Source organism: Oncorhynchus nerka, linkage group LG7 (genome assembly GCF_034236695.1).
Source record: "Oncorhynchus nerka isolate Pitt River linkage group LG7, Oner_Uvic_2.0, whole genome shotgun sequence".
Classification (NCBI taxonomy): domain Eukaryota; kingdom Metazoa; phylum Chordata; class Actinopteri; order Salmoniformes; family Salmonidae; genus Oncorhynchus; species Oncorhynchus nerka.
In genome coordinates, this window is record NC_088402.1 from 59,748,214 (window position 1) to 59,770,828 (window position 22,615).

General features: G+C 42.0%; 2 protein-coding genes across 7 annotated transcripts; one reads left to right on the forward strand and one right to left on the reverse strand.

Moving 5' to 3' along the window:
- Positions 1-1,716: 1,716 nt before the first annotated feature.
- tmem51a (transmembrane protein 51a) lies at positions 1,717-12,742 on the reverse strand. Its single transcript, XM_029664328.2, has 3 exons — positions 12,458-12,742; positions 8,144-8,596; positions 1,717-4,256 (listed from the first exon to the last, which is right to left on the reverse strand). Exons 2-3 carry the CDS (start codon positions 8,524-8,526, stop codon positions 3,878-3,880), a joined length of 762 nt encoding a protein of 253 aa, XP_029520188.1. The 5' UTR covers positions 8,527-8,596; positions 12,458-12,742; the 3' UTR covers positions 1,717-3,877.
- Positions 12,743-15,061: 2,319 nt separating this feature from the next.
- Positions 15,062-18,742, forward strand: LOC135572542 (putative nuclease HARBI1). Of its 6 annotated transcripts, XR_010464379.1 has the most exons (9): positions 15,440-15,792; positions 15,880-16,057; positions 16,148-16,378; positions 16,466-16,507; positions 16,576-16,749; positions 16,829-17,506; positions 17,576-17,689; positions 17,786-17,897; positions 17,992-18,742. XR_010464379.1 is itself a non-coding variant. In XM_065020672.1 (7 exons), the coding sequence occupies exons 4-7, from the start codon at positions 17,438-17,440 to the stop codon at positions 18,048-18,050; spliced, it is 354 nt and encodes a 117-aa protein (XP_064876744.1). In that variant the 5' UTR covers positions 15,062-15,422; positions 15,880-16,057; positions 16,148-16,749; positions 16,829-17,437; the 3' UTR covers positions 18,051-18,742. The 6 variants fall into 6 exon arrangements, 2 of the variants coding, with proteins under 2 accessions (XP_064876744.1, XP_064876743.1); XR_010464381.1 differs by having other exon boundaries at positions 15,439-15,792; positions 16,148-16,749; positions 16,829-16,864; positions 16,963-17,506; XR_010464378.1 differs by having other exon boundaries at positions 16,466-16,749.
- Positions 18,743-22,615: the final 3,873 nt, after the last annotated feature.

Consider the following 22,615-nt stretch of genomic DNA (forward strand, 5'->3'; position numbering starts at 1 on the left):
AGAATCTTGTTTCTCATGGTCCGAGAGTCTTTAGGTGCCTTTTGGCAAACTCCAAGCTGGCTGTCATGTGCCTTTTACTGAGGAGTGGTTTCTGTCTAGCCAGTCTACCATAAAGGCCTGATTGGTGGAGTGCTGCAGCGGTGGTTGTCCTTCTGGAATGTTCTCCCATCTCCACAGAGGAACTCTGGAGCTCTATAAGAGTGACCATTGGGTTCCTGGTCACCTCCCTGACCAAGGCACTTCTCCCCCAATTGCTCAGTATTGGCCAGGTGGCCAGCTCTAGGAAGAGTCTTGGTGGTTCCAAACTTCTTCCATTGAAGAATGATGGAGGTGACTGTGTTCTTAAGGAATCTTCAATGCTGCAGAAATGTGTTGGTACCCTTCCCCAGATCTGTACATCGACACAATCCTGTCTCTGCACTCTATGGGCAATTCCTTCGACCTCATGGCTTGGTTTGTTCTCTGACATGCAGTGTCAACTGTGGGACCTTATATAGACAGGTGTGTGCCTTTCCAAATCATGTCCAATCAATCGTATTTTCCACAGGTGGAGTCCAATCAAGTTGAAGAAACATCTCAATGATGATCAATGGAAACAGGATGCACCTGAGCTCAATTTTGAGTCTCATAGCAAAAGGTCTGAATACTTACATAAAGTATTTATTTTTAATACATTTCTAAAAACCTGATTTCACTTTGTCGCTATGCGGTATATTGTGTGTCGATTGATGAGGAAAAACATTAATTTAATCAATTTTAGAATAAGGCTGTAACATAACAAAATGTTTAAAAAAGTGAAGGGGTCTGAATATTTTCCAAAGGCACTGTATACTACAGGAAGTAAGGTACTGCCACGGTTAATGATTTCCCAGAAACACATTAGTGTGGTTGCTGAAAACCAGTAAGTCGTCACAGGACCTATTTGCAATAAAACTGTGTGGTCGGAATAGTTTGAATTTATTTTTTACATTATTCATACTCAACTCCTTTACTGTACACAGTAATGTATTATTCGGAACTCCTCGAAGTCAACATAAACAGACAGACCTCCTCATACAAAAACATACTTTCACAATACATACAAAAGGAAATTTAGTCATACAAGCCAATCATGTAGTTTACAAATAATGCTAAGTATTTGAAATGTGAATAAATGTTGTTATACATACAGCTGGTTGAGAGAAAAAGTCCATTGAACTCATGAACAATGTTTGTTCCACATAAGAACATTCTTAAATGGGCAATACACTCCAAAATCTAAAGTTTGTTAGATGTTTTTAATACCTCAAAAGAAGTCTAATGTGAAGGTGGATCCATGTCCAACACCACTGATTGTATAGATACAGCTGTATTCCTCAATCCCAAATGAATGGAAAAGAGGAGCACATTATCTGTATATGAATGGAAAAGATGGACACCATGGTGCTTATCTTGATGCTGATCGGTTTATGAATGGAAAAGATGAGCACAATTTTTCATTCATAAACAGATAAGCATATCTGGTGCTCATTTTTATCATTCATTTGGAGTTGTGACATTATCGTTGGATCTACAAAACCAATGGATTGGGATGTGTACGTTGCTTAACATAATGCTTCTTTTGAGGTTTGAAAACATCTGACAAACTTTCATTTTAGAGTGTAGTGTCCCCATAAGTACAGAACATGGTATGAAGCCACGGATTCCTCACAGCCAAAACTGGTCACCCCCCCCCCCCCCCCACACACACACACAGCACTGCCTAGGCATGACAACTGCAAATACCGTCAACAATATTGTACAAAATCAATGTATAAAACTAAAATCTACATGATGTGCATGCTATTTTACATGTATAAACTGTACTGAACAAAAATATAAAAACGCAACAATTTCAGAGATTTTACTGAGTTACAGTTTATATAAGGAAATCAGTTAATTGAAATAAATTCATTAGGCCCTAATCTACAGATTTCACGACTGGGCAGGGGGCAGCCATGGGTGAGCCTGGGATGGCATAGACCCACCCACTTGGGAGCCAGGACCAGCCAATCATAATGAGTTTTTCCCCACAAAAAGGGATTTATTAAAGACAGAAATACTCTTCAGCAAAGATGTGGAGGTCCTGGGCTGGCGTGATTACATGTAGTCTGTGGTTGAGGCCAGTTATCTAAAACAACATTGGAGGCAGCTTATGGTAGAGAAATTAACATTTAAATTCTGGCAACATTTCTAAAGGACATTCCTGCAGGCAGCATGACAATTGCACACTCCCTCAAAATGTAACATCGAAGGCATTGTGTTGTGTGACAAAATGGCACATTTTAGAGTGGCCTTTTATTTCGCCCCCAGCACAAGGTGCACCTGTGTAATAACTATACTGTTTAATCATCTTCTTGATATGCCACACCCATCCACCTGACAGATTATCTTGGCAAAGGAGAAACGTTCACTAACAGAGATGTAAACAAATTTGTTCAGAAAATGAGAGAAGTACCGGTATGCTTTTTGTGCATATGAAACATTTCTGGGATCTTTTGTTTCAGGTCATGAAACATGGCACCAACACTTTACATTTTGCATTTATATTTTTGTTTAGCATAGTAATTCAGCAATTCAATTCTAATTAAAAAAGCCTATTCTTGTTCTGTGTGCATAAGTATGCATTTGCTAGTTTATTAAGTGTTCAGTTACACAAAAAAGGCTACTGTTGTGTACAGTTTGTGTTCCCATCTAAAAAGTAGTGAATAGTTGTTGAACAGGTTCATCAACATGACATCAGAAAATAGTATCCGTATGATAAGAAAATAACATTCTTAACTTCCAAACACTTCATGGACTCGCTAATTTCCATACTCTCATAAGCATAAAACAAACAGGCTAGAGAGATAAAGGTACTGATGAATTTTCGCTCCACTAAACAAAAATGGGGGTCAAACCATGGACACCAGAAGTTCATTCTCTGAATACTCCTAATGAAAGTGCTGCCAGTCAAGGAGCTAGTGAAGAATAGTTCAAGAGTGATTAGTGAGTGAGCAATGGGTGCCATTATCCCAGCTCCCAGCTGCTCAGAGAAAGTCCCCCTTGTGTTCTCCTCTATTGAGCAAAAAAAAAAAAAGGAAAAGAAAAGAGCTGGACTACACTACTGCCTTCAGAGCCCAACCCCATTTCACCATGGCTACAGGGCAAAGGCTTCTAACTACCCATGAGCCTCGGTCTCTCTCAATTGTCCTCTATTGACGAGCAACCCAGGCAGCAACACACAAACACTGTCTGAGTAAGGTGGCCATTGAGTCAGTCGCCAAATAGCACTTCTCCCAAAATGTGAGGAGCAGCTGTCTAAGTAGCTGTACAGAATACAAAACTCAGACATGAATAATACATCTATAACACGACTAGACTGAGGATGAAGACGGAACTTGAAATAATATAGCAGACAGAGGAAAATAAAATATGGTCATCTGCATACAAAGAAGATTTGGACCAGAGTAAGTACTCGTGGTAAAGGAATAAAAGGCATCAAAGACATGCCGAGAATTTCCCCCAATACTATTGATCCTTTGAACCAAGCTTCAATGTCCTTGTAATCATAGTCGGAAATTGGATGTGTACTCTCTGTCCAGGTGTTCCCTCTGTCCAGCAACATTAGAGTTGCCCCAAAGATCTACTCAAATGCCAGTGCCCCACGTATGGAACAGTACTCACTGCGCTTGAGTTGCAGGTCTAAAGAAAAGTCCTCAGCCAGGTAGGCATGACAAGTGCCATCGAGATGATTTAACCACAGATGCATGACAAGGGCCATCTGATCACATCTATAGTAGCACTGCACAACCAATTCACGCCTAGTGGGACACAGCGGCCTCAGTAACCTGCTTTGAAACCTAGAAGGTGCCAAGTCTCAGAGCTGGGGTGCTTTGTCCTCATACATTGGTGGCGGAGTGAGCGGCTCAATAGTGATCCCTCCCGGTGGCTGAGAGTTATCCGTGTTATTCATAAAGAGCTTCTCTGATTTAATCCTCCGGATCTTAAGGGGAAGGAGCTTGAGGCCCGTTCGCCCAGTGCGGCGGTTAGGAACAGCAGAGGAGGCAGGGTTAGCGGGTGACGTCTGGGTGACATCTGACCCTCCCAGCTCCATCTGCACACCGTCCACCAGGTCGTCGTAGGAGGGCAGCTGGGAGGAGCTGTGGCGCAAGTTGCTCTGGCGTATGGGGTACTCGCCGCTGCCTACCACCTCCTCGTAGCTGGGCACAGTGTACCTCTGGGCTCGCTCCTCTGTCCTGTGGACATTCATACAGAAACACACAGACAGACATCAGTAACTATGCGCTTACAGAATGGACTGTGTCTTCTATATAGTTGATTCCGTGTGTAATCTAGGCTATGCCGTGTGTCCTGATAAATACAGTCCTGATGGTTTTACATGGCTTTATTGCAACAGGTGCCCTGTTTAGGTAACGGGGCTTGAACTGAAAAGTTACTTGAAGCACTGCAGAGAGATTTAACGAAGCATAAAAACATGGCTAACCAATGTTAATAGCAAAGGACCAGCGTGGGTGCAGGATTTGGTTATGAATCTATTTAAATAACTTTATCAGGCCCTAATCTATGGATTTCACATAACTGGGAATACAGATATGCATCTGTTGGTCACAGATACCTTTAAAAAAAAGGTAGAGGCACGGATCAGAAATCAGTCAGTATCTGGTGTGGCCACCACTTGCCTCATGCAGTGTGACATCTCCTTCACATCGAGTTGATCAGGCTGTTAATTGTGGCGTGTTGTCCCACTTCTCTTCAATGGCTGTGGGAAGTTGCTGGATGTTGGCGGGAACTGGAACACGCTATCGTACACGCCGATCCAGAGCATCCAAAACATGCTCAATGGGTGACATCTGGTGAGTGAGCAGGCCATGGAAAAACTGGGACATTTTCAGCTTCCAGGAATTGTGTCCAGATTCCTTGCGACATGGGGGTCGCGCACTGGTGATGGAGGTGGATGAATGGCACGACAACGGGCCTCGTCACGATATCTCAAATTGCACGGAGATAAAAATGGAGGCACTCTGTACATCTACCCGGTACAGTTGAAACAGGGATTCATCCGTGAACAGCACACTTCTCCAGTATGCCAGTGGCCATCAAAGGTGAGCATTTGCCCACTGATGCCGAACTGCAGTCAGGTCAAGACCCTGGTGAGGACGACGAGCATGCAGATGAGCTTCCCTGAGACGGTTTCTGACCGTTTGTGCAGAAATTCTTAGGTTATGCAAACCCACAGTTTCATCAGCCGTCAGGGTGGCTGGTCTCAGACGATCCAGCAGGTGAAGAAGCCGGATGTGGAGGTCCTAGGCTGGCGTGGATAGACGTGGTCTGTCAAATTATTTAAAACGATGTTGGTAGAGAAATTAATATTAACTTGTCTGGTAACAGCTCTGGTGGACATTCCTGCAGTCAGCATGCCAATTGTACACTCCCTCAAAACTTGAGACATCTGTGGCATTGTGTGATACAACTGCACATTTAGAGTGGCCTTTTATTGTCCCCAGCACAAGGTGCACCTCTATAATGTTAATGCTGTTTAATCAGCTTCTTGAAATGCCACACCTGTCAGGTGGATGGATTATCTTGGCAAATGAGAAATGCTGACTTACAGGGATGGAAACAATTTGAGACAGTGCATTCAGAAAGTATTCAGACCCCTTGTGCTTTTCCACATTTTGTTACAGCCTTATTATTTGACCCACTTTTCCCTCCACGATTGATAGTTACAGTCTTGACCCATCGCTGCAACTCCCATACGGACTCGGGAGAGGCGAAGGTCGAGAGCCGTGCGTCCCCCGAAACACAGCCACACCAATGTGTTGGAGGAAACACTGTACACCTGGCAACCATGTCAGCGTGCCTGCACCCGGCCCGCCATTAGAGTCGCTAGAGCGCAATGGGACAAGGAAATCCCGGCCGGCCAAACCCGGACGACTCTGGGCCAATTGTGCGTCGCCTCATGGGTATCCAGGTCGCGGCCGGCTGCGGCACAGTCCAGTATCGAAACAGGATCTGTAGTAACACAACTAGCACTGCAGTGACTTAAATCGCTGCGCCACTCGGGAGGCCCCAGTTACAGCCTTATTCTAAAATGTATTAAATAACAACAAATAATAATCCTCAATCTACACACAATACCCCATAATGAAAAAGCAAGTTGACAATTTTGCTAATTTTTTTAATAAAAACCCTTTGACATACAACACCAGTCCAAAGTTTGGACACACCTACTCATACAATGATTTCTTTATTTTTACTACTTTCTACATTGTAGAATAATCAAAAGACATCAAAAATGAGCATGTGTCCAAACTTTTGACTAGTACTGTAAGTATTCAGACCATTCGCTATGAGACTCGAAATTGAGCTCAGGTGCATCCTGTTTCCATTGATCATCCTTGAGATGTCTCTTCAACTTGATTGGACTCCACCTGTGGTAAATTCAATTGATTGGACAAGATTTGGAAAGGCACACACCTATAAGGTTCCACAGTTGACACTGCATGTCATGACAAAAACCAAGCCATGAGGTAGAAGGAATTGTCCGTAGAGCTCCGAGACAGGATTGTGTCGAGGCAAAGATCTGGGGAAGACCAAAAAATGTCTGCAGCATTTATTAAGGTCCCCAAGAACACAATGTCCTCCATCTAGCTTAAATGGAAGACATTTGGAACCACCAAAACTCCTCCTCGACCTGGCCGCCTGGCCAAATTGAGCAATCGGGGGAGAAGGGCCTTGGTGAGAGAGGTGACCAAGAACCTGATGGTCACTCTGACAGAGCTTCTGAGGTTCCTCTGTGGAGATGGCAGAACCTTTGAGAAGAACAACCATCTCTGCAGCACTCTACCAATCAGGCCTTTATGGTAGAGTGGCCAGACAGAAGCCACTACCAAGTAAAAGTAGACTCACCTATAGACTACTCACCTATAGACTACTCACCTATAGACTACTCACCTATAGACTACTCACCTATAGACTACTCACCTATAGACTCTCAGACCATGAGAAACAAGACTATGGTCTGATGAAACCAAGATTGAACACTTTGGCCTAAATACCAAGCGTCTTGTCTGGAAGAAACCTGGAACCATCCCTACGGTGACGCATGGTGGTGGCAGCATCATGCTGTGGGGATGTTTTTCAGTGGGATCGAGGGAAAGATGAAGTACAGAGAGATCCTTGATGAAAACCTGCTTCAGAGCTCTCAGGACCTCAGACTGGGACAAAGGTTCACCTTCCACAGGACAACAACCCTAAGCACACAGCAAAGACAACGCAGGAGTGGCTTCAGGACAAGTCTCTGAATGTCCTTGAGTGGCCCAGCCAGAGCCCGGACTTGAACTTCTCTAGAGTGACCTAAAAATAGCTGTGCAGCGAAGCTACCCATCTAACCTGCCAGAGCTAAGACAATCTGCAGAGAATGGGAGAAACTCCCCAAAGACCGGTGTGCCAAGCTTGCAGCATTATACTCAAGAGGACTCGAGGCTGTAATCGCTGCAAAAGGTGCTTCAACAAAGTACTGAGTAAAGAGTCTGAATACTTATGTAAATGTGACTTGTTTTTGATATTTGTAAAAAAACATTTAAACCTGTTTTTTCTTTGTCATTATGGAGTTGCATGTAGATTGATGAGGAAAAAACAATTTAATAAATTTTAGTAAGGCTGTAACGTAAGAAAAAGTGAAGGGGTCTGAATATTTTCCGAACGCACTGTAGATAAGCTTGTGTGTATGGAACATTTCTGGGATCTTTTATTTCAGCTCATGAAACATTGGACGAACACTTTAGATGTTATATTTATATTTTTGTTCAGTGTAGTTGAATCAGCTGAACATGTGTCAGCCCTCATAGGTTAAAGGGCAATATTCACCTCCAGCACCACCACGAACATCAATACATGTCAGAATGGCAAGTTTCTATGTTTTGTAGTCAAAAATATAGAAATATGCGTTTCTGATGACATCATCCGGAAACACTGATGGAGTCATCTGGTGTGCATCATGCGATGTTACACATCTAGGAGCAGTCAAACGGTTAGTAAAGTAATAAAGGGATTGCCCACCCCTGTACTGAACCCTGAGCAAACAAACCTGCTGAGGTCATTAATTAGCTACAGTACTCACGTCTCTCCGTCGTCCTCACTGGTAGCTACGTTGCCTGCCCCCAGAGTCTGGGCCTCTAGAAGCACCTGCTGCTCCCGCTGCTTGTTCCTCATCCCCAGGCACAGGGACAGCAGGAGCATGGCCACTCCAGCCCCGACCAGTACAAAGGCCACCGATGAAGTCCTCCCCCTAGTGTCCGGTTTCGGGTTCCCTCCTCCGGTGCCACTGCTGTTGTTCCCGGCCATGTCGGAGGGCACCACACTCCATACAATCATGACAATGCCCAGGGCCACCAGTCCCACCCCCAGGGCACACAAGGCATACTGGGAACCTGAGTTTCCGGGACTGTTGTGGTGGTTGCTGGCAAAAGGGCGGTTTGGGGGCACCTCAACGCTGGAGTGCATTTTCCACAAAACGTAGGCCCACCTAGTGTTCAGCTAGGTCAGCTAGCTGCTTCACACCTGGGGTCAAAGACTGAGGAGAGAAACAGTTCATTAGGGCAGAAATAGAACACCGATACAGTAAAGAGGTTAATATGTGGGGTTAACAATATTATTTCAATACAAATATAAGAGTAAATGGGGGAAATTATGGCACTCAAACTGTGATGGAATTTGGATAGAGAATCATCATTCAAATAACTTCAATATAGTCCAATTTAAAACATGAAAAATAATCTGTGAAAAACACACACTTGCCCTACACTTCACAATTACACACTTCATTATTCCCTTGCTTTTGAATAGGCTTCTCTATCAATAGATCCTACAGCTAGAGTTCAAAATGCTGGGTGGGCAATATACCTTTCCTTTGCTTAAGATGGTGCGACTTCCAGCAGCTTCTGTCTCCTGTGACCATTAGCACCTACCTGCCAGAGAGCCAACACTTACACGGAGTTGGAAAACTCCCTCGTGCAGACTTTATATTCATAAGGTGTGTTTTTATGGCAAGATTTAACAGCACAGTCTCCCAGGTACAGGAACATCTTGCACAATGTCAAGTTGTTCAGTGGAATTAAGGTAAGAAATGCCATTCAAAGCCATTTTACAGGAATTTTATTTGGAATGTCACTTTTCTGGAAACGGGATGAAGTCAGTATATTTAGAGTGGCTTTCATAAAAATAAATCTTTTTTAAACACTCCAGGACTATTCAGAGTCCCCCCCCCTATATTTGACCTTCCCACGGTATTGTCCAAATATGGATGCTCCTGTGTGTCTATCCTTACAAGAGCAAGAACAGTTACTCATAATAAAACCAGACATGCATTTTGCAACCCGAGTCACCAGATTAGAAAAGACATTTACCCTCATGACAATTACCTGTCTCAGTTACAGTATGGTTAACTAACTGCTAAGTCCTTAACGGTTAGAAATCAGCAGTTATTCATTTTACAGGCCTAACCGCCAGTGGGCGAGCGGCGTTTTGCAATTTAAGACGTGATTTGCATGTCTTCCGGGTAGCCCCCATTCAGAGGACTGCTATAAGCCCTCGGCAAGCCATCTAGCCATGAGTTCATTTGAAAGACAATAGCAAGGCATTTTTCTAAATCACAAATATGGCCTGCCACCTTTCAGGTAACCACAGCAAGCTGTTTTTGTTGTTATAAAAGGGTGGCAATTCAAATAGCCACCCTTTGCCTTGATGACAGCTTTGCACACTCTTGGCATTGTCTCAACCAGCTTCACCTGGAATGCTTTTCCAACAGTCTTGAAGGAGTTCACACATATGCTGAACGCTTGTTAGCTGCTTTTCCATCACTGCGGTTTGACTCATCCCAAACCATCTCAATTTGGTTAAGGTCGGTGGATTGTGGAGGCCAGGTCATCTGATGCAGCACTCCAGCACTCTCCTTCTTGGTAAAAAATACCTCCAGGCTGTGGTGGGTCATTGGCCTGTCGAAAAAACAAATGATAGTGGGACTAAGCGCAAGCCAGATGGGATGGTGGATCGCTGCAGAATGCTGTGGTAGCCATGCTGGTTAAGTGTACCTTGAATTCTAAATAAGTCAGAGTGTCACCAGCAAAGCACCCCCACACCATAACACCTCCTCCTCCATGCTTTATGGTGGGAAATACACATGCGGAGATCATCCGTTCACCCACACCGCATCTCACAAAGACACGGCGGTTGGAAATAAAAATCTCAAATTTGGACTCCAGACCAAAGGACAAATTTCCACTGCTCGAAATGTCCATTGCACATGTTTCCTGGCCCAAGCAAGTCTCTTCATCTTATTGGTGTCCTGAAGTAGTGTTTTTTTTTGCAGCAATTCAACCATGAAGCCCTGATTCACGCAGTCTCCTCTGAACAGTTGATGTTGAGATGTGTCTGTTACTTGAACTCTGAAGAATTTATTTGGGCTGCAATTTCTGAGGCTGGTAAATCTAATGAACTTATCCTCTGCAGCAGAGTTAACTCTGGGTCTTCCTTTCCTGTGGCGGTCCTCATGAGAACCAGTTTCATCATAGCGCTTGATGGTTTTTGCGACTGCACTTAAAGAAACATTCAAAGTTCTTGACATTTTCCATAATGACTGACATTCATGTCTTAAAGTAATGATGGACTGTCGTTTCTCTTTGCTGATTTTAGCTGTTCTTGCCATTATATGGACTTGATCTTTTATCAAATAGGGTCATCATCTGTAAACCACCCCTACCTTGTCACAACACAACTGATTTGCTCAAACGCATTAAGGAAAGAAATTCCACAAATTAACTTAAGGTACACCTGTTCATTGAAATACATTCCAGGTGACTACCTAGTTGAGAGAACCTGGTTGAGAGAATGCCTAGAGTGTGCAAAGCTGTCATTAAGTTAAAGGGTGGCTATTTGAAGAATCTCAAATATAATTTGATTTGTTTAACACATGATTCCATATGTGCTTTTTCATCATTTTGATATCGTCACTATTATTCTACAATGTAGAAAATAGTGCAAATAAAGAAAAACCCTTGAATGAGTAGGTGTCCAACCTTTTGACTGGTATTGTACTTTAGAACGATTTGAACATGATTTGCGGGAACATGAAAAGAGGGACTTTACATCAAAACCTCATCATAGTGAGGACATTAATAGTGAGATGTCCAAAGCCATTTAGTTGAATATTGTATTTCTTTGATTAAAATAAGTTACCCAGACTTGAGCTTTTAAGAGTTAATTAATCATCCACATTACCAAACGTTGCTTTGTTGTGTCAGCAATTGGACATTGTTCTTATGGGGGGGGGGGCTTGTTACCCCACATTACCCTATGCATGCCTTGATACCCTCAATCTGACAGATTACAAATTGCTAGGGCCAGCAAAATAATACTTTTGTGTGCATGTCTGGACTTGCTAAGAGAGAGAGAAAGAGATCAAGGAACAACTGATATAAAATTACTAGTACACTGAAGAATGTGTGGTATGACCAAAACCCCACCCCATCCTGTACAACTAGGCCTAAAAGTAATTTCAAAATAACAGCTGTTATTTTTTTAGGGGCACATTTTCCATGAACAGTCAATCTGTAACCTAGCCTCCTACATCTGGCTGGTTGTGCACAGTTGTGTGTAACCCAAACGTGCACAAAACTGTGCCACAATGACATAAGGAAAATACTTGGAATAACGTTAAAAACCTTGTAGCAATTTCAGAATACCATTCCACGTGCCTACTCCCAACCGTTTAAATGTTCAGAACTGTATTGACAGCCCGTTGGGAAATGTTAAATAACAGTGCCCACGTTTGTGGAAATATATATAGATATTTTTAAAGTGTATGAGTGCCAAGTCGACCTAAGCAACGAAAGAGTTAAATCTCCTTTGCAACTGTATTCGATTTGTCCTGTTTTTTACAGAATTACATTTTGGCAGACATTTGAGGTTGCATTGATTTGTCAACTTCTGAAGTTCTGTATCCATTACAACTAGTATGTATTTTTAAAGATGTGTTGAAGTTAGAACCGAAGTAGCCGACACAGTGCCCTGTTGAAGTTGCGAAGTAGACGAACGAAAGTGTGATGACATTATGAAGTATTTCAGCACAAACAGTCACATTCCAGTGCATTGATAGCCCACAAAATACATATGTTGATGAGAGAGGTAATGTATACTCCATGGTAGTAATGTGTATAGACGCCACATTCTACTAAATTAGATACTTAGCCCAGCTATCACGCTGGCTAAACAGGCGTGTTCTGCAAACAAATAGATTAACCCATAACGTTCTCGCTCTAGTATGAAGACTATAGCCTACTACTACGCGAAGTATGAATCAAAGGTACTGAACTGATAAAAACAATGGTTTGTAAAAATGAAGACAATATGATGCAATGGGTGGAAAAGACGCCCTTACCTTTGCATGCTGACGATACATTCCAAAGTGTTTTCTTTATTCGAAGTTGATCACCCGCGATCAAGGGAATTACTGTACGTAGCCTAGCTATATCTTGGAAATATACTAATCAAGCCACATTTCTAACCAGAAACTTGCTTCGACGGACCTATAGACGACTGCTGTGATCACGTCACAAAAACAATGCGCGCGGTTCAATGGGGCAAAAGGCCGTGAGCCGATTGAGAGCAACATTGGGCGGATTCGATTATGCTGAACTGCGGGACATTGGTCTATGGCCCGTGATGTGAACAAGGGAAGAGCGCTTTTCTCAATAAACAGAAATCTGCGTCACTTAGTCATGTTGTCAACAAGGCAACATGGTGCACCGTCCCCAAAAAATACAAGCTACAACCTCTTTACGATAAAATATAGACTATGTTTGAATTTTCAAACAAGGTTTTATTGGCAAGGCAGATAAAGCGTGTATATCAAAAGCAATCACAAAACACAGAATCTTACTCATAACTACACGTGCTTAATTAAGTCTCCTTAATTTTGAGCCAACTTCGCAGTCAGACAGAGTTGGGCACCTAGTTCACGCCTGGGAGGCAGGGCGATTCAGCTTGTTTTACCTTGTTCTGTATATTAATAAAAATAATAATACACATAAATCTTGTTCTTGATACCATGTCTTCTTTTGAGGTGTTTTGACTAATGTCACGTCCATGCTAATATGGCAAAACAATCTCTAGCTAGCTAACCAACAAAGGTAACAATGTATTTGAGAGAAAAGTGCTCATTGTGCAAGTGTATTTATGTTTTATACAGTTAATAGTTAATTTGTTTTCAACAATCTAAGCCTGTGGAATTCAAACTTTTTCAGCTAGGACAAAAAAAAATAATTCATGACACAACCTAAAATCCTTACATTTCGAAAAAATAATCATATTTTTTAATCCATTATTTTACCGGGTAGATTGACTGAGAACACGTTCTCATTTGCAGCAACGACCTGTGGAATAGTTACAGGGGAGAGGAGGGGGATGAATGAGCCAATTGTAAACTGGGGATTATTAGGGGACCGTGATGGTTTGAGGGCCAGATTGGGAATTTAGCCAGGACACCGGGGTTAACACCCCTACTCTTACGATAAGTGCCACGGTATCTTTAATAGAGAGAGTCAGAACACCCGTTTAACATCCCATCCAAAAGACTGCACCCTACAGAGGGCAGTGTCCCCAATCACTGCACTGGGGCATTTTTTAGGACCAGAGGAAAGAGTGCCTCCTACTGGCCCTCCAACACCACTTTCAGAAGGATCTGGTCTCCCATCCAGGAACTGACCAGGACCAACCCTGCTTAGCTTCAGAAGCTAGTCGGCAGTGGTATGCAGGGTGGTATACTGCCAGCTATACATTAACAAATAACCTTCAATTCATAACATTTTCATCTCTTAGCAAAATAAAATACATTGTATTTTTCAAATAATCTTTCTGGAAAACGTGTGTGTATTGGCTCATGCAATAATCTGCACTCTTAATGCTTTAGAGACCCGACTCCAGCTTCCTGCAACCACGCTAGGGGTCGCGGCCCCGACTTTGAATACCGCCGATCTAAGCCAACTCCTCTGTATTGCCCCATATTTTTGCCAGCCTGGTTTCAGACAAGATAACACATGGCAAATTTAAATCGGGGACACTCAAATTAGTACATGTTACGTTTAATTTGTTTAGATAAGACAGATGGTTACTTAAGGCAGAAACGAAAGTAGGGTGGGCGTATAACATGAACATCTAGCAAAAGGTTGCGAGTTTGAAACTCATTATGGACAACTTTAGCAACTTTTCAACTACTTACTATTTTTTTAGCTACTTTTCAACTACTTAGCATGTTAGCTAACCCTTCCCCCAACCTTAAACCATTTAGCTAACGCTTCCTCTAACCTTAACTATTTTAGCTAACCCTTCACCTAACCGGAACCCTTTAACGTAACTTCTAAACTTAACCCTAACCATTAGCCCAGCTAACATTTGCTGCCTAGCCACCTAGACAGAATTCGTAACATATAATACGTTTTGCAAATGTGTAACATATAGGGATCTATTCAATCTGTATCGCTGAAGTGTTACAGATTGTGAAATAAAATTGTAAAAGTAATTTACGGTTGAGCTGACAAATGCAGCGTTTACCGTGAATGTAGTCTCCGCTAATGAAGGAACATTACCGTTACATTTTAATCACGCCGTAACGCTGAACTTCCGCAATTTGGGGTGCATCGGTCTATGGACGGTGACGTGAACGGGCAAAAGCGGTGAGGGAGAGGTGTCCTTCTCAAATTGAACAGTAATCAGCAACTCTCAGTCGTGTTGTCAACAAGGCAGCATGGTGCATCGTCCAGAAACATACATCTAATTTCCATAAAATATGTAAAACTTTTCGAACTAGTTTTCATTGGGAAGGCAAATAAAGCGTTTTTATGAAAAGCATTCTCTTTGCATGTGAAAACACAGAAACTTACTCATTACTCCACATGCTTAAAATCTATCCTAGGTAACATCACTTTTGTTTTGGCTTTGAACAAGGCACCTGGTTCATGCCCAGGGGCCTGTTGCACAAAAGTAGAATTAAGACATCCGGGATAAATGACTCAGCTGAGCTCAATGAAGCCAAAACATGTGCGTCCAGGCTTAATTGGTTGCACAAAGACCAAGCCAGGATGAGCAGACACGGATTCATTAAGCCAGGTGAAACCAATCCTGGATAGGTGCGCGCTCACGGCTCACTCAAATAGACCCCGCCACAGATCACAGATTAACTGATTTACCATGGCAACTAGAGCCGCGTACTTTTCCCCGTCGGAAGCACAAATCCTCATGGAGGCATACGAGGAGGTAAAAGATATAATTAAGAAGAAAGGCAACACCGCCACAGTGATAAAGCAAAGAGAAAAAGCGTGGCAAAGTATTGCAGACCGCCTGAATGCGTAAGTAGTGCACAATTACACACTCACCGCTCCGCTGAAACATCACAATTACAATTCAAATATTTAATTCACATCTCCAAATGCAGTTGTACTGTAATTATGAAACGGTTAAATTTTTAATTGAAATGCACTGCAGATATGAGTGAAATTGTGTAAAGTAACTCCATCACACTGTATAAAGCTATGATAAATTTTTTGATATTTTTACTGAAAACAAGACAAAAATACCAAGTAATTTTTTGCAGTGTGACTCCATTAAATGTGTGTGTGTGTGTGTGTGTGTGTGTGTGTGTGTGTAGATTAAACATGAACGGGCCAAAACGGACATGGCAGCAGGTCAAAATCAAATACAAGAACATTCTGCAGAATGGTATGGTCCCTGACTAATATTTAACAAAGCACAAGCATATATTGTACCCAGAAGGTGCCTGCTCACACATTGTCTGTACTGTTTTAGCAGTGAAAAAGAATACCCACAGACAAGGCACGGGTGGTGGGTCACCAAAGGCTGACCTTACCCCAGCAGAGGACATGGCCTTGGAGCTAAATAAAGGCAGGCCCGTCTTAGAGGGGATCCCTGGGGGGGAAAGAGACGAGCATAGGTTCCTCCCAAGATGCCACCCGCTTCATTCAAGGTATGTCCTTCCATCTCTACATGGGATACAACCACATTCATATTGAATCAATTTGGACTGTCTGACTTTGGTTTACCTATTGCCTTGCAGTGCCTGGCAGCACTGTGTTCCTGTTAGAGCCACCAGCACAAGCACCAGACGATGCTGATCCAGTGAGTACTCCATCAAAGGCATACTGTAGGCCTGGCATGTCTTGTCTACTAGCTTCAATATGAATCCGATTAAATGTGATCGGGTGAAGGCCCCAGTGCAGCAGCAACAGCACATGATGGAGACGATGATGAGGAGGAGACCATCTCTCTGGATTCCAGAAGGCATGAGGTATCATGTTAAGACTGTGAAAGTACTATTTACTCTACAATGGTGAGGAGTCCTCATCAAAATCAAAAAATCTAATTTCTTTTACAGGACCCAGATGCTATACAGTGGGAAAACCAGCCTGGCAACATAGTGCGTATTAATAAAAGGACACCACATCCTGCCAAATTCCAGCTGCGCTAATTGTATTGTGTTCACAGAGCTCACAAGCTATCAGAAAGTTGTATGGCAACCACCTCCGGCGCCAAATAGAACTGGCAGACATAGACATTCAGTACAAGAAGAAAAAGATGGAAAATCTTGCACTGGAGTCCGAAATAAAAAAGAGGACAATTATGAAACTGGACCTTGAAATAAAAAAACTTGAGAGGGAGGTGAGATATGCCTTCAATGTACACTGTATGCTAACTGTAACACAAATGTATTAATCATTATTTTTCTTTCCTCCCCCAGCTCCAAGAAGATGACACAGCTCAAAATAAAAATTAGGTATATTCTCGTAAAGTCAAGTGAGCCATGACATATGAGCTCTTATTGTGAGCACACAGGACGGTGGCATCTTTCTAAGGTTTTTTTTATTTTCCCAGCAATCAGTACAACCAAGTCATCGTTATAAGGCATCGCCCTCTTTTGCCCACCCCCCCAGCACCAGGTGTGGCCACTAGCCTATATGAAGGCCCAAAATTGTGTGTTCCTTTCTGCTCTGACAATGGCATGCCCATTCGTGCGAGATGTGGTGGATGAAGAAGCACTTGTGCTGAGGAGAGCCTTCAGGCGAGAAAGGGTCTTCAGGGACCGGTTGGACCCACTGGCCTTCCCTGTATGAAAGATACAGGTTTTCTGCAGATGGCATCAGGTATCTATGCAGACTACTGGGTCCCAGGATTAAGCACCGCACTGCACGGAGCCATGCACTGAGTGTGGAGCAAATGGTTTGTGTGGCCTTGCGCTTTTTTGCTAGTGGAGCCTTCCTGTACTCAGTGGGGGATGCAGAACAGCTGAACAAGGCCACAATTTGCCGCACAATAAGGAGTGTGTGTCTGGCTATCAAAGCATTAGCAGATGTCTTCATCTCCTTCCCTGGCCACAGAAGACTCTGTGACATCAAAGAGGAGTTCTATAGGATTGCAGGTAAGAGGATCTACAAATTACAGGACAACTGTTAACACATAGTAGGATACTCATTACTTTGTGTGACAGGTTTCCCCAATGTCATTGGTGCAGTGGACTGCACACACAAGGATAAAAGCCCCCTCAGGTGCCCATGAGGCCGATTTTGTGAATAGGAAATCCTTTCACAGCATTAATGTTCAGGTGAACATAACTTTTTGATATTGTCCATTGACGAACACTCTGCATTGCCAGTGATGTGCATTGATTGGTGTAATATTCCTCATCTTATGATTTCAGATGGTCTGCAATGCTGACTGTGTGATCAGCAATGTTGTGGCAAAATGGCCTGGCTCAGTCCATGACTCCAGAATCTTTCGGGCCTCTGAAATCTATCAGTGCCTATCACAAGGTAAGCCACACAACCCCTATTTATAACCATCATGGCTGTGTCAAGAATATCACTGTGTTTATGAGGTAGTAATGATGAGATTTTGTGTTGACAGGTGAATTCTCTGGTGTGTTGCTGGGAGACAGGGGTATGGCTGCCAGCCTTTTCTCCTGACACCTTTCACAGACCCCCAGGAAGCACAGCAGGCCTACAACCATGCCCATGCCAGGACCAGGGCCAGAGTTGAAATGACCTTTGGCCTCCTGAAGGCACGCTTTCACTGCCTTCACAAATTAAGGGTCAGCCCTGTTAGGGCATGTGATATTACTGTGGCTTGTGCTGTCCTCCACAATGTGGCCTGCCTGAGGAAGGAGAGGGCCCCCAGAGTGCCACCAGCCATGGACTGGGACAATCCGGCAATCTTCCCTGATGACGACAGTGGTCGGCTGCTGAGGGACCAATATGTGTTGAATTATTTTAGTTAGTATGTGTGCTTTCAATTTTGGTTAAATATGTCCTGCGGTGGCAGAGGAATTTGGGTTTTTTTGGGTTCGTTTTTTGACGAATTTGGCCTCTTATGATGATTGTGCGGTATACTGTGTGTAATACAAGGCTGCAGGGAGGCTACTGCATCCATTCATTTGTCTGTTCAGTTGATGTGTATGGATTTGTCCTGCATTTATTTTAGTGTGCAGACATGCAGGGTGTGTTATATACAGACCTTTGAATGTGTATGTATCATTTTGTATAATATGCTTGGATTCTGTGCTTTCCATCTTGTAGAGTCACTGTGACTTCAGTTTCGAAAGGAGCTGATGGTTTACCTGCTTTGTTTTGTCCTTATTCAATAAAGGAACATAATGTTACACGTTGTGTTTTTATATTCATATGGAATGTGTATTTGTTTATATGACAGAGTACTAGGGCCACACTGAAGAAAAAGGATAAAGTCATAAATTTATGAGGCTGGTTCTTTGCAGAAAAGCTACATATTGTTTTTACAGTTTTGATACTTATGACAATGTGATACTTAATATTCTGGCACATCAGCATGTCTTTGTTTATGAAACCATACTGAAGTACAATTTCACGAAATGCCCCACATCTGTCATTTTAACAACTGTCCTCCTTTAAAACAACTGGTTACAATATTATGACTTGTGTTTTTTTCCCCTCTGTGGCCCTAATATTCTATCATTTTATATATAGCCTTATAGTCTATGGGAAACTGTAAATTATCTAATGATAGCAACATCATCTAAAAATCATTTTTTATCCAAAATCATTGAAATTAATGATCACAAACGTTTAAATAATAACAGTGGGTCTAGTTATATGTGATAACAATGTATAGTGAGCAGTGAAATAACTATTGGTTTCCATTTGTGGTGACTGCTGACTGACATTAGGGATGAGATTAAATAGATCCTGGAATTTAGCCTGGTCTGGAGCAGGCTAGCTCCACAGAATAAATCTCCATGGTAATTTATACCATAACATATCCTCCTGCCCCCTATCCATCTTTAGTGCAACCGGATTACGGATCAATTGAGCCAGGATCACCAAGATATCCTGGCTTAATCCCTTATCCTAGTTTTGTGCAACAGGCCCCAGATAATATGTTTGCAAACAAAGTAAATGTAAACAAAGACTGTATGATAGGGATGTGCCTCTGTCTCTTTTCAAGATGATTCCATACGTTTGTAGATACATGGGCTCCGATAAAATAGAGGAACAATACATTTTCTTTTTAAATTATTCGATTTGATTATAAGAACAAATCAATGCGATCTCTAACTTGATTGAAAGGGCTTCTTGGTAGCCAACCTTAAAAAATTGTTAGGTGGCTAGTAGTATTACAGAGAAACAACAACATGCCCTATGGGCATATGACATTTGAACTAGCTCATGAGCCATTTTTAAGTTATATTCTTCAAGAATCAATGGGTATATATATCATACATTTATAAATCCAAAAATGTATGATTTTTTGGTCCGGACCGGACCAATCATGGATGTCTTTGTTTAATTCCGATTTGGTCTGGTCCTGACCGGCCTTGATTTCAATGTCCACAGACGTCCGGACCGACCTATATTTGGCCCAAACAAAGACTTCTAAAATTGGTTCTCATGTGGTCCAGTCTGGACCTTCCTTGATTTGGCCCAAACATAGACGTCTATATTTGGTTCAGATTTGGTCCAGTCTGGACCGGCCTTGATTTGGCCCAAATATAGACATCTATGATTGGTGTGGCCTGGTCCAGACTTGGTTTGGCCCAATCATAGACATCTATGTTTCACAAGTTTGGACAGCACAGTACAGTAGAGCATAGCAGAGTACACATACAGTACAGTAAAGAAAATACAAGTAAGTATAGTTCAGTAAAGTACAGCACAGTAGAGTATTGTACAGTATAATGTATTGTATTGATCCCACCTTACTCCAATGCATTCTACTCTACTGAACTAAACTGCACTGTACTCTAATGAATTAAACTCTACTGTACTGTAGCGTACTGTCTCTACTGTGCTCTACTGTACTGAACTTTGCCCTACTGTGCTGTTCTGTTCAAACTTGTGAAACATAGCCTAGACTACACAGCCTAGCCTACTCTACTGAATTAAACTCTACTGTACTCTATTCTACTGTACTATACTAAATAAAACTATACTGTACTGTGCTCAACTGTACTGAACTGTGCCGTACTGTGCTGTTCAAACTTGTGAAACATAAATCAAATCAAATTGTGTTAGTCACATTCACATGGTTAGCAGTTGTTATTTGGGTTGACAGGTAGCCTAGTGGTTAGAGCGTTGGAGCAATAACTGAAAGGTTGTTGGATAGAATCCCCAAACTGACAAGGTCAAAAACTGTCATTCTGAACAAGTCAGTTAACCCACTGTTCCCTGGTAGGCTGTCATTGTAAATAAGAATTTGTTCTTAACTGAGTTGCCTAGTTAAATAAAGGTAAAATAAATAAAAAATGTTATTGTGAGTGTAGTGAAATGCTTGTGCTTCTAGTTCCGACAGTGCAGTAATACTGTATCTAACAATTCCACAACAACTACAAAATACACACACATCTAAGTAAAGGGATGGAATAAGAATATATACATGTAAATATGTAGCCTAGATGTCTACGATTAGTTCAGATTTGGTATGGTCCAGACCAACCAAATTTGTATTTGTATTTTGCTCACTCGGCAGATGCTCTTAACCAGAGCGACATTGAGTCAGGGCATTCAACTAAGGTAGATAAACAACAGCATATCACAGTCATACAAATAAAACATATTTCTGTAACCGTTGCTGAGAATGTTATTGTAGTTGAAATGGTCTGTAGGTTTATTGTGTGAACTACTTTAAACATCATCGCATAGGAGCATGTGACAGTTGGGAGCAATAACACTGTATATATTTTATGTTGCAGTCTTCAGTTGGCTCTTCTTTCCAATATTAAATGGGTAAAAAAATACTATTGTCATATAATTAGTGATTGGAAGTTGGGAAGGCTCTTTTTACTGACTCAGATCTTTTTTGACAAGTTCAGTAAGAAGAACGAGTCAGTAATGCCAAGATCATGCAGGACCCCTTACCAGTGAATGATCAACTGAAAACTCGAAAGAGTCATGATTCTCTTTAAAGTTTCAAGTTTTAACATCACGTGCACAAGTACAGTGAAATGCCTTTCTTGCAAGCCTCTTGTTGATATTTTGTTCACCATAGGGGGCTTATTGGAGCTGTCATTTGTGATTGAGACTTGTAAACATGTGCTTTGAACAATGTACATTTGTTGATTGCTAGGTATACAAATTATAACTTTTTTTATTCATTTGAAAAAAGTTCTAGTTGTGGCCGCAACCGGACGAGATTGTGAAAGACTTTTGCTCGCTTGACTGCCTTGAAGGTGACGCACATCGTTCGCAAACTGCAGCCCCCAAAACGATAGTTGTACTGTTAGAGAGGCCAGTTACATTAGACGTTATTGTTGTCATCGTTTTCTTCACTGCATTGCTGGCAGTAGCAGGCAAAATACCATGTTCATAATCATCATCGTTGCCACTGTCTAATAACGGATGCAAAAAAAGAACTATAGCAAAAATGTGTTATGTCAAAATTATTTCATACTCCACATTTAGGGGGGCCACAAGGGGGTCCAAAATTGTTGTCACAGGGGCACTGCCCCCCTGAAATAAAGTAGCAGGGTTGACGATTTCTTCTTAAATCAGCCATTAATCCCCTTTGTGACAGGAGGAATGGAAGCTTGCTGTGGGCAACAGGGAGTGCCAACTAAATGCAAAAGTCACAAGAAAAAATAAATAATTGATGAAATATTTCTAGCCTGTCTATGTGTAGAGTTTTGCCCCACCCACTCAGTTTTTATTTTAAAGACACTCTAATCCAGAGCAATTTACAGTAACAATAGTTTCACCACATTAAACCGTTCAGTTCACTAAACGGAGTACAGTTCACTTAAAATTGTTGACCTTAAAACGAGCGACACAGGGTAGACAGAGTTGGGTGACAGACATGTCAAAATACAGATTTTTTTCAATTCAATATTGGTGGACAATTTCAACTTAAAATATCAAAGGGACACAAAAAGAAAGAAAATCCCTTTGAGATGTTACAATCTTCAAGAACATTATTGAAAATTACTTCATCATGTGGCCAACATAATGCATCATCATTTTGATAGTTAGGCTGCTGTAGGCAACATTAAGCCAAGTTCAGTCAA